This window comes from Schistocerca gregaria, chromosome X, assembly GCF_023897955.1.
Source record: "Schistocerca gregaria isolate iqSchGreg1 chromosome X, iqSchGreg1.2, whole genome shotgun sequence".
NCBI classification, from domain to species: Eukaryota; Metazoa; Arthropoda; class Insecta; order Orthoptera; family Acrididae; genus Schistocerca; species Schistocerca gregaria.
In genome coordinates this window covers 722,416,220-722,430,418 of record NC_064931.1, presented here as the reverse complement: position 1 = coordinate 722,430,418, position 14,199 = coordinate 722,416,220, and the positions used below count along the sequence as shown (strand labels likewise).

At 43.7% G+C, this 14,199-nt stretch overlaps 1 protein-coding gene across 2 annotated transcripts in view; it reads left to right on the top strand.

Annotated features, from left to right (window-relative positions):
* LOC126298857 (homeotic protein distal-less-like) overlaps positions 1-14,199 on the top strand; it is a 301,048-nt gene that overhangs the window by 257,281 nt on the left and 29,568 nt on the right. For both annotated transcript variants that reach the window (XM_049990363.1, XM_049990364.1), the window contains 2 exons: positions 382-571; positions 1,866-2,202. In XM_049990363.1, the coding sequence (XP_049846320.1) occupies positions 382-571; positions 1,866-2,202 (527 nt within the window). The remainder of the gene's footprint in view (positions 1-381; positions 572-1,865; positions 2,203-14,199) is intronic.

Here is a 14,199-nt window from a genome sequence, read left to right as displayed (position 1 = left end):
GTGTATCAAGGCCGTTATTACGTCCAGAGGTGGTTGTTCTGGGTACTGATTTTTCAGGATCGATGCACCCAAATTGCGTGGAAATGTAATCACATGTCAGTTCTAGTATAATATATTTGTCCAATGAATACCCGTTTACCACCTGCATTTCTTCTTGGTGCAGCAATTTTAATGGCCAGTAGTGTATTTTTTGGTTCTCCGATTATTGTTCAGTCAGTGTATTAAGCAGGGCATGCTATCGCATGCGTAGCGATTTATATTTGGCTTGCCTTTTTGATCGTGCTTCATTCGTAGTGCTACACCCTAAATAAATAGTGCTTGTGATTGTGATGTGCTCTAGCGTGGGACAGCGTGTTGAAGCCCGGCTGTGGTGTGTTGCAGGTGAAGATATGGTTCCAGAACCGGCGCAGCAAGTACAAGAAGATGATGAAGGCGGCGCAGCAGGCGGTGACGCAGCCGGCGGGCGGCGGCGGCCAGTCGCAGCACCTGCTGGGCGCCGCGCCGCAGCCGCAGCAGCCGCCGCACGCTCCCCCGGCGCCGAGCCCGCAGCCGCCCGCAGGCTCGCTCATAGGTACGCTCTCCCGCCTCCTACACGCATATGGGCAACAGTCGTCTGTTCAGTGGAATGGCGACCGTGAAAACTGTTCCATACCGGGACACGAATCCGGATTTCCCGCTCATCATGAATAATCGCCTTACCATACAAATAATTTCTGAAACGACTTCCTGACATTTAAATCTATGCTCGATGTTAACAAATTTTTCTTCTTCAGAAACGCTTTCCTTGCCATTGCCAGTCTACATTGTATATCCTTTCTACTTCGACCATCATCAGTTATTTTGCTCCCCAGATAGCAAAACTCCTTTACTACTTTAAGTGTCTCATTTCCTAATCTAATTCTCTCTGCATCACCCGACTTAATTCGACTACATTCCATTATCCTCGTTGTTACCCTCCTTTCAAGACACTGTCCATTCCGTTCAACTATTCTTCCACGTCCTTTGCTGTCTATGATAGAATTACAATGTCATCGGCGAACCTCGAAGTTTTTATTTCTTCTCCATGGATTTTAATACCTACCCCGAATTTTTCTTTTGTTTCCTTTATTGCTTGCTCAATATACAGATTGAGTAATATGAGGGAGAGGCTACAACCCTGCCTCACTCCCTTCTCAACCACGGCTTCCCTTTCATGTCCCTCGACTCTTATAACTGCCCTCTGGTTTCTGTACAATTTGCAAGTAGCCTTTCGTTCCCTGTATTTTACCCCTGCCACGTTCAGAATTTGAAAGAGAGTATTCCATTCAACATTGTCAAAAGCTTTCTCTAAGTCTACAAATGCTAGAAAAGTAGGTATCCTTTTCTTAATCTAGCTTCTAAAATAAGTCGTAGGGTCAGTATTGCCTCATGTGTTCCCATATTTCTACGGAATCTCAACTGATCTTCCCCGAGGTCGGCTTCTACCAATTTTTCCATTCGTCTGTAAAGAATTCGCGTTAGTATTTTGCAGCCGTGACTTATTAAACTGATAGTTCGGTAATTTTCACATCTATCAACGCCTGCTTTCTTTGGGATTGGAATTATTATATTCTTCTTGAAGTCTGAGGGTATTTCGCCTGTCTCATACATTTTGCTCACCACATGGTAGATTTTTGTCAGAACTGGCTCTCCTGATGCTGTCAGTAGTTCTAATGGAATGTTGTCTACTCTCAGGACCTTGTTTCGACTTAGGTCTTTCAGTATCCCCAGTATCTACTACATATCCCCCTTTTCTTCAAAGTAATACTGCAGCCAGTAGGTGTAGCAGCTGAGGTGGTCCCCCGCAGAGCAGGCGCAGGCGTGCTGAGGCGTGTCGGCTGTTGCAGGCGGCGGCGGCTCGTCGTCGGGCAGCCAGCACAGCCCGAGCGCGGGCGGCGGGCCCGGCGCGCCGGCCAGCTACCTGGGCCACGTGGCGCAGACGCCCACGCCGTCGTCGACGCCGGTGAGCGATATGAGCCCGCAGGGCGGGCCGCACGGGCTGTCGGGGTCGCCGCCGGTCGTGGCGTGGGACATGAAGCCCAGCGCCGCCCCCGCACCGCACCCCGCGCCCGCGCCCGCCCCCGCGCCGCACCCCGCGCACCACCCCGGCCACCACCACCCGCACTACATGGCGCAGTACTCCTGGTACCAGGCCGCCGAGCCCAGCCCGCAGGGGCTCCTCACGTGAGTACCGGCGCAGCCGAGCTCTGCCTCCTCACCTTCTCCTCAACCCATCCCCCCGATGTGTCAACAAATCCGCAACCTGTGTCTTATAGAAGGTTAAGCTCCACTAGAAGATCGATCAGCCCAAAAGCGTTCGTAGATTTTTCTCAAGTAACTCCTCACTATTGTGATAAGGTGTATTCAAAATGAAACGAGCTGGGGAGTGGAAAATTGTTGTGTACATAGTTCCGCGTAGTCAGCGCGTACACATTTTTCCACTAGAGGGCGCCCCGCTAAGCACAACAGCGCAGGCGCAGCTGTCGTCCGTCTCCGCACTACGAGATGGCGCTGCCTCAGAGACGGACCAAATTCTGCTTCCGCCGATCCGCGTATTAATATGCAACGCAGCCAATGAGATTGCTGCTAACTTAGAACCTTTTCTCCTGACTGATCACATTTGCGCAGTCATACCTGAACGCGCGAGGTATTACAACGAATGTACAGACCTCCGATTACTCAGTCTGCATTTGTCTGCACCGGTCTGCATTAGTCTGCATTAGTCTATAGTCAAGTTTCAGTCTGCGCCTAATAAGATTACCATATTCCTGTACATAGCCATGATGATAAATGAATAGACACATTGTCAAGTATCAGAGATATGTGAGAATAAGATTAACATACCAAAACCAAAGGAACTTCAGATTGTCAATTGTAAACTGCATCCAGAATCAAGTGACGTAATGTCTATGCTTTTTATTTTTTTAATAAATGTATGTCAAAATTAATCAAGTTCCGTTTAAAGTTGGTCACCGTCAATCTGCTACTCTAATCGTGCAAGTGGCATTACTATCGTCTGACCTAATGGCAGAAGATAAACACACCACGATAAGACCACGAGACATATTGCTGAAACTCGCCTACTTCGTTAGAGCGACAAGTCAAATAATCTGTTGGTGTGTGTACCGAAGGTCTTACAGTACGCACCACCACAAAAAGTGAAAACTGCTGAAGGGATCGTAATCACAATGTTTACGATGGAAGGTGTCGTGAGAGCGCTTAGGCCCGAAATTCGTCGCTAGAGGGACGTGCGGGCAAATCCACGTGACGATAGAACGATCATGTGCACTCGTCGACCGTCCACAGCACTCAATCGAGCTGAAAACGGTGATACTGCCTCTTCAAAAGAAGAGCAAAAGGGTGTCGTGCCTGTCTTTCCAGCGGAAGGAGTGCGAGGAACGGAAATGTATCGAAGAATGGCACAAGTGTACGGAAAGTACTGCAAATCCGTAGCAATTCTGACGCTAAATCCGACCTCTGTGACAGTGGCTGTCACGGTAATTCGCCGGTCTTCAACAACTAAGGCATCCACCTGCCGGACAATGGTATCAGTAATGCGGTGTGGCGATCTGCCAACATTCGTCCTTTCTTGAATCGCTTGTACCACGGCTTGACCCTCGCAACGGACACTGGAGCCATTCTATGATCAATTTCGTTCCTCGCACTCTTTCCGCTGTCAGAAAACTACATACTTCTGCTGTTCTTTTGAAGCCTCCATTTCGCTGTTTTCAGCACGACTCAGTACAATGGACAGTCGACGCGTTCACGTGCTCGCTCTATCTTCACGCGAGTGTGCGCCCATCTCCCTCCAGTGGCAAGTTGAGGTCCTCAGCGCTCTTAAACGAAACACACTTTGTTCCGTAGGCAACTGCATTATCATCTGTTCAGTGGTTTTCATTTCACAGCCACCTTATAAATTTAGTCGGCACCTCAAGGATTTGTTTCCAGACGTCTCATATTGCATATAAAAAGGCTCAGAGGACCACGCTGAGCTGACCGGGCCTAGGTGTTACGGTATCAGTTGGATGCGGTGTGCAGGGTCATGGTGTAAGAACATTTCTCTCCCAGCCTTTCCCAGATCTCGTGGCCACTACTTTTCATTCTAGTAGCCCTCAATTGGCCACACTACGCGGAGTGCATCTCGTTCCAGTCCTCTCAATGAGGAAAAATTCTTGACTGTATTAGGAACTGTACGCAGGCTCCCTCTTGGCAGTCAGACGCGCTGGCTGCGCAGCAGCGGGGGCGTACGGGTCATCATTTCATGTATTTCAGTAACTACGAATTCGTAGAGGAACAGGCCTCATGGACTGTCTACATGTTCGGAAATTATCGGTTTTTGCTCCAGGGGTGTTTCTTCTGTTACTTTGATATTACAAGGTGTTTTTTTAAAAATAAATAAGTATCGTCCTCATATTCCACAAACGCTAGTGCATTCTTAAAACAAGTTTATTAATACGTGAAAGCCTATACCTAAATCTACTTTTCAACACAATTTCCATCGATACTAAACCACTTGTCATAACGAACATCTGATTGGCCACTTTGACGGTATCAACGTTGTCGTGGTACGGACTGGCTAAATGAACACTCCTTGATGCTTGAGGAAACTGATTATACAAGGACGAATTCGTGAAATCCTTTAACTTCTGCAACACCATTCTGCACAAAATCTTCACTGCTGTAAGATGGTCACCCTCTTTTCTCCTCGTCATGAATAATAGCACGGCCATCTTTAAAAGCTATAACCTCTTTTCCTATAATTTCATCTCGCACAGTCTTCCTCTATAAACTTTACCAACCTGTCTGATTTTCGACAGATTTAGGGACTATTGCACTCAAGAAACGAAAAACTGCGCGTATTTCTCACATGGAGAGAATTTTTAATTTTGGCATCTTAAATAAAAACAAAAAATGTGAACACGGACGAATGCTTCTGTTTTAGCATCTGTGGGTAGCTAATAGATGCGGCTTCTTAGCAGCAGCGATGCCGTATCTAAAAGCAGTACTTGGAAAACATGCTTCGTACTTACCCCATTCATTGATTAGGATTTAGAAAAGTTCGGCAAACATCAGTAAGCAACATGAGCGGTTTTCTATACGAAATGCACCCAATCTAACTTCATATGAAAAATTAGCCGAAGCGAGATCGTGATGGTGTCCTGGCAGCTTCGTTGTCCCAAAATGTCTTTAATCCGATCCTTGCACTGGACGCTTGTAATTTCTTTCTGTCATCCCTATTATATTCTTATGATCGCTGTTTGACATGACTGATAGCATTTCTATGTATCTACTTGCAGGGAATTTCCAGCTGGATGTCGCTTCCACGAGGTACTGGAAAACCTTCCCAACCTCATACACACACAACTCTGTACCAATGAGATCGGCGATGTGCATTGTTACAAAACGGAACATCACACAGATGATTCACTTACTTCTTTCCTCTTAGCACAATTAGTTCTTATGTTATTCGAATTGAACCCTGGGTGAGGCGGTTATGCTGTCAATTAAAATGCCCATGAGTTATTACAGCCGTTCCTTAATAATAGTATGAAGCTGACATATAAGTTGTTTCACACGTTTGTAAGCGGAGGGACTCAAACTTTTGATGGTTTTATTACCGCAGACTTGCCTTGATATGAAGGAGCCGGCCAGAACAGTTTCCTACCTATGACATGTATGTACGTACATACGGCAATTTTCAGAATGTGTAAGATGTAAAGTATGGCTCGCTTTATCTCCGTTTCTTTCTGATTTGAATTCTGTTTTGTACATAACGCGCATCCGCTGTTTTGACATGTAACCTTTTTCCCATGTTTTCGCATGCCTACCTCTTCCATTCCCCTTGCTCATCCGTAGTTTTAATAGTCTAAAATAAAAATAATTATGTTTGAAGTGTTTGTTTGTTATGTTTAGTGTAATACGGTTTTATGAATGTTTGGTAATGATATACCATTTATGTTACGGAAATTGAGGATCCTATACACACATTTGTAAAACTACCCACGTTCCACACATGACTTTATAAGCATATAGCCTTGTAGAAGGAAAGAGTTATTTATTCGTACAACGTTTTCAACAGGGTAGACCTTTATTTGGCATATTTCTATTGGAGGTTGTATGTTCTTATCTTTCTGCGATTTAAAAAGAAACTCTGATGGGCAGTCAAATGAATATGAGACAGGTGAAAAAATAGTAAATAAAGCGTTTATTATTTCAAAAGTAATCACCATAGCCGTTAACACATTTATGCAACAAGACGGTCAATGTCTTTGTGGAAAAATGTTTGCTGTTGCCTGTGGAACTATGTGTCCAGGCGTGCACCTTTTCGTCCGAACCAAATCCACGGCCTCGAATGTCTTTCTTCAGGGCTACAAATATACAGAAATCGCATGGAAGAGATAGGGACTCTTTGGAGGATGTGTAATGGCTTCCCAGCGAAACTTCTGCTGCGTAGTACAAACAACCTGCCAGCAAAATATTCACCAATATGTTCTCAAAGTCGTTTCGAATACGCTGCGGAAGTTTCGCTAGGAAGCTCTTACACATCCTTTATACTGTCCCGATCTCTCCCCATGCGATTTCCATATATTTGAAGTTCTGAAGGACATTCGTGGTCGTCCATTTGCTTCCGACAAAGATAGCATGCCTGGGTACAATTTTGTTTCCGTAGACAGCCGCAAGATTTTTCCATGAAGACGTTGACCATTTTGTCTCACAGTGGAATAAAAGTATTAACAGTTATGACTATTAATTTTGAAATAATAAACATCTCACTTAATTTTTCTATCTGTCTCATTTTCATTTGACTGGCCGTAAATCGGACTGGTTACAGTCTTTGATCATGTTTATGATCACAGTGAACACATCGGCAAGTTTTACAACGAAGCTTATGCAGTTGGTAAGACTATGGACTACCTCAGTTGACGTATCCTATATTCAGGTAGCAGATCGCCATTCTTGCAGTGTTCTTGAGAGTATATGAGCGCAGTTTGATGTCTAATTGACACACCACACAAGTACTCAGTACAATTGAAGTCTTGGGACCACACAGACTACTACAGTTTTCAAATTCTTCAAATGCTGACAATCTGCTGGTGTCCTGTGTGGACAGGTATTATCTTCTTGAAAAGTAATTTCGTTTCCTTGCTCATCAACCATCCATTAAATATGACGTCTCAAGAAGACTAACTAACGTGTCTTCTCTGACAATACCCCAAGCTGGAACACATACAACCTCGTGGGTTCATCAATAAAGAGCAACGCACCGACATCTCCAATGATATTAGGTGGATGGTACCATTTCACTGGTCTTCTCTAAATCAGTGCACGCCTAAAATTAATTTCTAGAGACTAACGGAACTGCCACTGTCATTGAACCCATCCATAACTGACGTAGCCCTTTAAAAACGCTCTTTGCTGGACTCGTACAGGGGTACATACACCGGTCGTGTTCTGTTCTAAAGACCGCCTTCTGCGAGTCTTAGTTACAGAAGGCACATTTACAAGCAGCCTGTTCCACTTGACCTTGCTGATTCTCCATCACTGTACAAATATCAAGAACGCGTTTATCGTAAGTGATGTAGTTTTATAATATCAACCCCTTCCCCCACCCAACGCTTTCAGTTCTCTAGGCATTTAGTAATATCTAGGACCCATACTCCACCAAACAGCGAACCTTGGGCCTTTGATCAGTTATTGCTATGCTCGCAAGCTTCCTTGTACGTCTTCGCATTCCATTGCGACAAAAATCGGCTGCTAGTTATTTCCTCGAGTTTAAGTCATTAATCTTCTATTTCGAAACTAAAGTGTAACCTCTTCAGTCTCTTCCTAGATAACGGTCCAAATGGCTCTGAGCACTATGGAACTTAACATCTGAGGTCATCAGTCCCTTAGAACTTAGAACTACTTAAACCTAACTAACCTAAGGACATCACACAATATCCATGCCCGAGGCAGGATTCGAACCTGCGACCGTAGGGGTCGCTCGGTTCCGGACTGCAGAGCCTAGAACCGCTCGGCCACATCGGCCGGCTCCTTAGATAACGTAATTGTTCTCTGCACATATCTGGCTCGGATGAATATCCCAAACTACTCACAAGCAGAAAATCCTATTTTGAATAAAGATATTTGTGTTACGTTAATTATCACATCCCATCTTTTACGTTGATGTTCATCATATAGTAGTGCTCCATTTTGACTTAATAGGAAATGCTTTATGTCGTTACGTTATTCAGTTATCAGTGAGGTGATACTGTAACCTTCTCCTCTGGAAGTTGTTAACGTCAAAATATGGTCTCAAGCCATAAGGATTAGGTTCATTAAAATTGTAATACTTTGCGAACAGTAAACTTAAAGATGAGTACTGAGTTAAAACAATCGTTTCAAGACTAAAACACATAAGGAACTCAAAATATAAATTTTCAACACTCGTAATGAACATGGACGGAGGTTTCATTAGTAATGTGGTGCCAAGATTTTGGTTGTAGCTGTTTTGGTCCAGGAGCGACAAAGTAAAACAACAGAAAGATCTTACACGACCTGCATATTTTCTGACGGGTGTGGACATAGATGGAAGGCAACAGGGAACGGTAAAAAATTACGACACTAAAGAAAATTGGCTTTATCGTGAAAAAAAAGCGAAAGAGTAAGCAAAATATAAATAGTCTGTTGCAGAGTACGTATGTTTTCACGTTTGTGGAATCAAACCCTAATGGTGTGTAATATGCAGTTACGTACATTATGACATGCTTGGATCGCCCGTGGCGTGATATCCATATGAGTCGATATCTTGCTGGTGAAACCTGAACGCACTCCCAGTTCGGACTGACCCCAAGTATGCTATGTCAGCCGAGGGTCGGCAGAAACAGCAGGCCATTCCATATGGTTGATCCTGCAGAGAACGGTCTTTGCGGCGTGGGAACGGTGTGCTCGTGCATTATCGTCTTGAAAGACGGGTCCGTTACCAAAGAGTTCACTGTAGGGCTGGACGACCCCGTCCTGATACTGCACAGCCTGCAGATTACCCTCGATACCGATAAGTGGCGCCGAACATCTGCGTATGATACATTGGCCCAAAGCATGATTGAGCCACCTCATGGCTGAGCCTGTGGGACTGCATGCCTGAGGCGTGCATTAATACCTGACCGCCTCCACACTTTTCTACGACGCCCTTCAGACATCAGACAAATGCTGCAGTCGTCGATTAAGAGAAGACATGGCTATTTGTCTAGGTTTAATTCGAGGTGGTCGCTTTTCCGCCTTCTTCGCTCACCACTGTGGTAGAGGGTGCAGACAGCTGCGTACTGTGTAGGTCGACACAGCTATACCGACTGCCTACAGAATGCAGCGCGCGGTCCATTACATCTCATCCGGGGTAGCTAGCAGCCGTCAATTGTAGGTAGTGGCCATAAGATGGTCCCGTTGAACGCAGGCAGATCCTCAATCTCTCTCTCACGATAGCGGTTGGATCTTCGAATGACATTACTGTGTTGTATGTCAATTCAGACGGCAGCTTCCTTTGATGGCGAATTCTTCTTGCCTTCAGGTGGTAATGAGTACACCATCTAAGCTTGAATCTGTCATTCGAAGCATTCTGTTTGACAGGACAGCTCGCAGAAGCTGTACTACTGGAGACACAATGCGCTCTACTCAACTGCACTGAGAAATGGTCATCATTAGACAGGTGGCAGTACGTTGGGATCCCTTTGAACAAAAGTATTGAGAAATAGGTTACCGTAAAATAAAAACACGAACTGTACATGTTATGCGGGTGGGGCGAATTTTTTTGAACACTTTACAAGCTGAAAGCTGTGTGTAAAAATACACAAAACTCAAATCTTACTCAATGTTATAGATGGACTAGGGAACGAAAGGTTATTTAAAACCTGTACAGAAAGCAGTCTGGAGTGTAGCCTTGTACGGAACTGAAACTTAGACGATCAGCAGTTCGGACAAGGAGAGAACAGAAGTTTTTGAAATGCTGTGCTATAGAAGAATTATGAAGATTAAATGGGTAGATTGAATAACAAATAAAGAGGTACTGAATCGAACTGAGAAAAAAAGAAATTTATGGAACAAATTGACTAAAAGAGGGGATCGGTTATAAGGACACATCTTCAGGCATAAAAGGATTGTCAGTTTTGTAATGAAAGAAAGCGTATCTGTGATTACTGGGGTGGGGGGGGGGGGGGTAAAAAATTGTAGCGGGAGACCAAGGCTTCAGTACGGCAACCAGGTTGAGATGGATGTACAGAGTGGTTGTAATTAAACTTTCGCTACTTCAGAGGGCTCCCATGAAAAAAGAGCTATCGTAGGATACTGGAACTTTGGGAAACATTTGTAAGAATACACGGAGGAGAAATAACGAATAAACCATTGAAAAAAATACATATTGGGAAAACATTTGTAAGAATACACGGAGCAGAAATAACGAATAAACCATTGAAAGAAATACATACTAATGTCCACATGAGAAGGTACCATTTGTTAATTGCGTACCGTGTTTACGTTCCAGGTTTACTCGAATGTATGCGCCGCATGGAGAAAGTTGGTGAGTAATGTGAAGTTTGTATTGATATCATTTCACGACTGTTCGCAGCAGTTCTCGAACTGTGGACCATGGAATGGTCAGCTGTCGTGACCGCTTGTGCACTGCTTGAGGATCGCACACTGCGTCTTGCATTCTCAGCCATGGCAGCAGTAACTTCTTCAACTAACTGTGGCGCGCTTGGCCTCTTCCAGGAGCAATCACGAAATAGCCAGTTAATTAGAATTTAAAATCATGTTCTTCAATCCCGGTGCGGCAAGAGCACCTCTCCGTATTCCCTTCGATACTCGCGAAGAGCAGTTGCACTATTACTGTTGCCGTGATAAGAGAACTTTACGAAAAAAGCCCTGCCCATTCTGCCCAGCGTCATGTCGACTGCCTGCAGCTGTAATGCACACTGTTGCTTGTGTTTCAACCCTTCGTCACCGTACCATTACCGGTGCTTAATAGCACGTCATGACACTAACACTACTAACAACGCAAATCCTGCAGCGCACAGTCCGAACATCATTCCCATAAATTTGGGTACCCGTACAGAAAATAGTTTTCCGTCTACACTGTTTCAAGTAGCGAAAGTTTGATTACAACCACTCTCTAGGTCGTGGCAGTTGCACAGAGATGAAGACACGCTTGCGAAGTATATACAGGGTGGTCCATTGAACGTGACCGGGCCAAATATCTAACGAAATAAGCATCAAACGAAAAAACTACAAAGAACGAAACTCGTCTAGCTTGAAGGGCGCTGCCATAGGTCAAACGGATATCAACTGCGTTTTTTTAAAATAGGAACCCCCATTTTTATTACATATTCGTGTAGTACGTAAAGAAATATGAATGTTTTAGTTGGACCACTTTTTTCGCTTTGTGATAGATGGCGCTGTAATAGTCACAAACGTATAAGTACTTCGTATCACGTAACATTCCGCCATTGCGGACGGTATTTGCTTCGTTATACATTACCCGTGTTAAAATGGACCGTTTACCAATTGACGAAAAGGTCGATATCGTGTTGATGTATGGCTATTGTGATCAAAATGCCCAACGGGCGTGTGTTATGTATGCTGCTCGGTATCCTGGACGACATCACCCAAGCGTCCGGATTGTTCGCCGGATAGTTACGTTATTTAAGCAAAGAGGAAGTGTTCAGTCACATGTGAAACGTCAATCACGACCTGCAACAAATGATGAGGGCCAAGTAGCGGCTATTCCGCACATCAGTAGCAGACAAATTGGGCGAGAACACGTATTGCCAAATGCATTGAGGTTGACGGACATCATTTTGAGCATTTATTGCATTAATGTGGTATTTACAGGTAATTATGCTGTAACAGCATGCGTTCTCAGAAATGATAAGTTCACAAAGGTACATGTATCAGATTGGAACAACCGAAATAAAATGTTCAAACGTACCTACGTTCTGTATTTTAATTTAAAAAACCTACCTGTTATCAACTGTTCTTCTAAAATTGTGAGCCATATGTTTGTGACTATTACAGTGCCATCTATCACAAAGCGAAAAAAGTGGTCCAACTAAAACATTCATATTTCTTTACGTACTACACAAATATGTAATAAAAATGGGGGTTCCTATTTAAAAAAACGCAGCTGATATCCGTTTGACCTATGGCAGAGCCATCTAGCGGGCCAACCATAGCGCCATGTGCTTTTCCCCTTCAAGCTACACAAGTTTCGTTCTTTGTAGTTTTTAGGTTTGGCGCTTATTTCATGAGATATTTGGCCCGGTCACGTTCAATGGACCACCCTGTAGATCAGCATGGAGAGCTGCATCAAATCAGTCTTCGGACTGAAGACAACTACATCTTTCAGGATACCTTGTTTTTTGCCGCATATCGGCAGAGAATCATCTCTTTTCTGAGAATATAAAAAGAATCTAAATCCATAGTTAGATTGTCGAAGGAGAATGACTACTCGTTAACAGAAGAAATACAGAGGACGTGAAAAGTATAGCATTGTAACTGAATCTCAGCAAGATATTTTCATCTGTTGAACAGTTAACTGTAATTATGGTAGGAACGTAGCCCAGCCAACGATTCAGTTTAAGCTGGCCCCAAGAATTTTTTTTGTCATACACACTGCAGTTCGAACCAGTCCGGATATTTGTGAGGGGCAACCAGGTTGCGTAAGATCCATTGCAAAAGCATCCAGCCGACATACCTCTCGCTGCAGGGCCTGCAGTTGTTGTTTTCTTGGTCTGCTGACAAAGGATACGTCATGGTGAGCGTGGAGAAGTCAACAACTGATTATCGAGGTCTCTTTATTGCATATGGTCGAACGCTGAGGCTCAAATAACGGTACGAATATCCTAAAGTATGTTTTCAGAGCATTCCTTCGTTGAGAGGAGTTTTGTGGCTATTCCTTAAAGATGATCATTTTCTTTCCTCCCCAGATAATTTTCATACCTGAGTCCTTGCTTCTTCTCCGAGACCTTCCAATCAACGGTTCGTTTCGTCATTTTAAATTACTGGTTCCTACAGCGTGATCCAAGTCTTTTTTTAAGTTTAGGAATTGTATTCATTGCAAAAAGATATATTTTTAATATTTGCTATAAGTCGACGTAATGTTTATCACGAATTCACAGAAACATATAACCTCAGAATTAAAACCAGTCATTCGTTATAAAGTGAGAGTCCAATCAAACTCGCTGTTTCCTGCGTGAATATGCTAGCACTGAAGCATGCAGTCCATTACAGTCTCCGAAGTGATTGTTACTGTACAGTTTTTGGAACACTGTACTAGTACTATTACATTGCTACGCCGTCCTCTGTTTCTAACTTGTGCTGAGTGATGCCATAATTCTAAGCACTGCCCGACTACGTCTCAGACCTTGAACACAGATGAGCTTTCTCGTCACGCTAGTCTTGCTCAGTTCACGGACGCTGGAGTAGATGAGAAAGCAGAAAGCGATAAAATCATGCTCCGCTACATGATGCTCGCTTGCTGCAGTGTGTTCTGTGTTTCTGAACTTGGAAATTGATGTGAGCACTGAATGTGAAGTAACAGTTATCAAACATATAACATTTATCTTATGGGAAAATTCAATGTTAGAAGTTGAGTCCGCCTTGATGTTAGTATTGCTGTTTTTATATGCAAACACGGACCAAATGGAAGAGTTCCAAGATAAAATTATTGAGAAAATTCAACGTTGACGGTAGATACCTCGTCTCAGAAATCGATGTTTGAAGTTTTGATGGCAGTATCTGAGTATGTACATTTTTACCGCTGAGACTCTTCACGGAGTTAATAACCTATTGTAGCAAGGGTGTGTTTACATTAACAGTACCTCCGGACAATGACTTGTGCGTCTTTCGTTGGATATGGAGCAGAATATTTCGCTGGTTTTAAGAAAGAAAAGTTATTGAGTTAAGAGTTGATTAAAGTGTCGTCATATGTTTTAGTTCTCTATCAGCTGTTTTTTTTTTTTTTTTTTTTTTTTGCCTATCATGTCGTTTCTGGAAACCCAGAATCTACTCTGTAGGAATCAACATGGATTCCGGAAACAGCGATCGTGTGAGACCCAACTCGCTTATTTGTTCATGAGACCCAGAAAATATTAGATACAGGCTCCCAGGTAGATGCCATTTCCTCGACTTCCGGAAGGCGTTCGATACAATGCC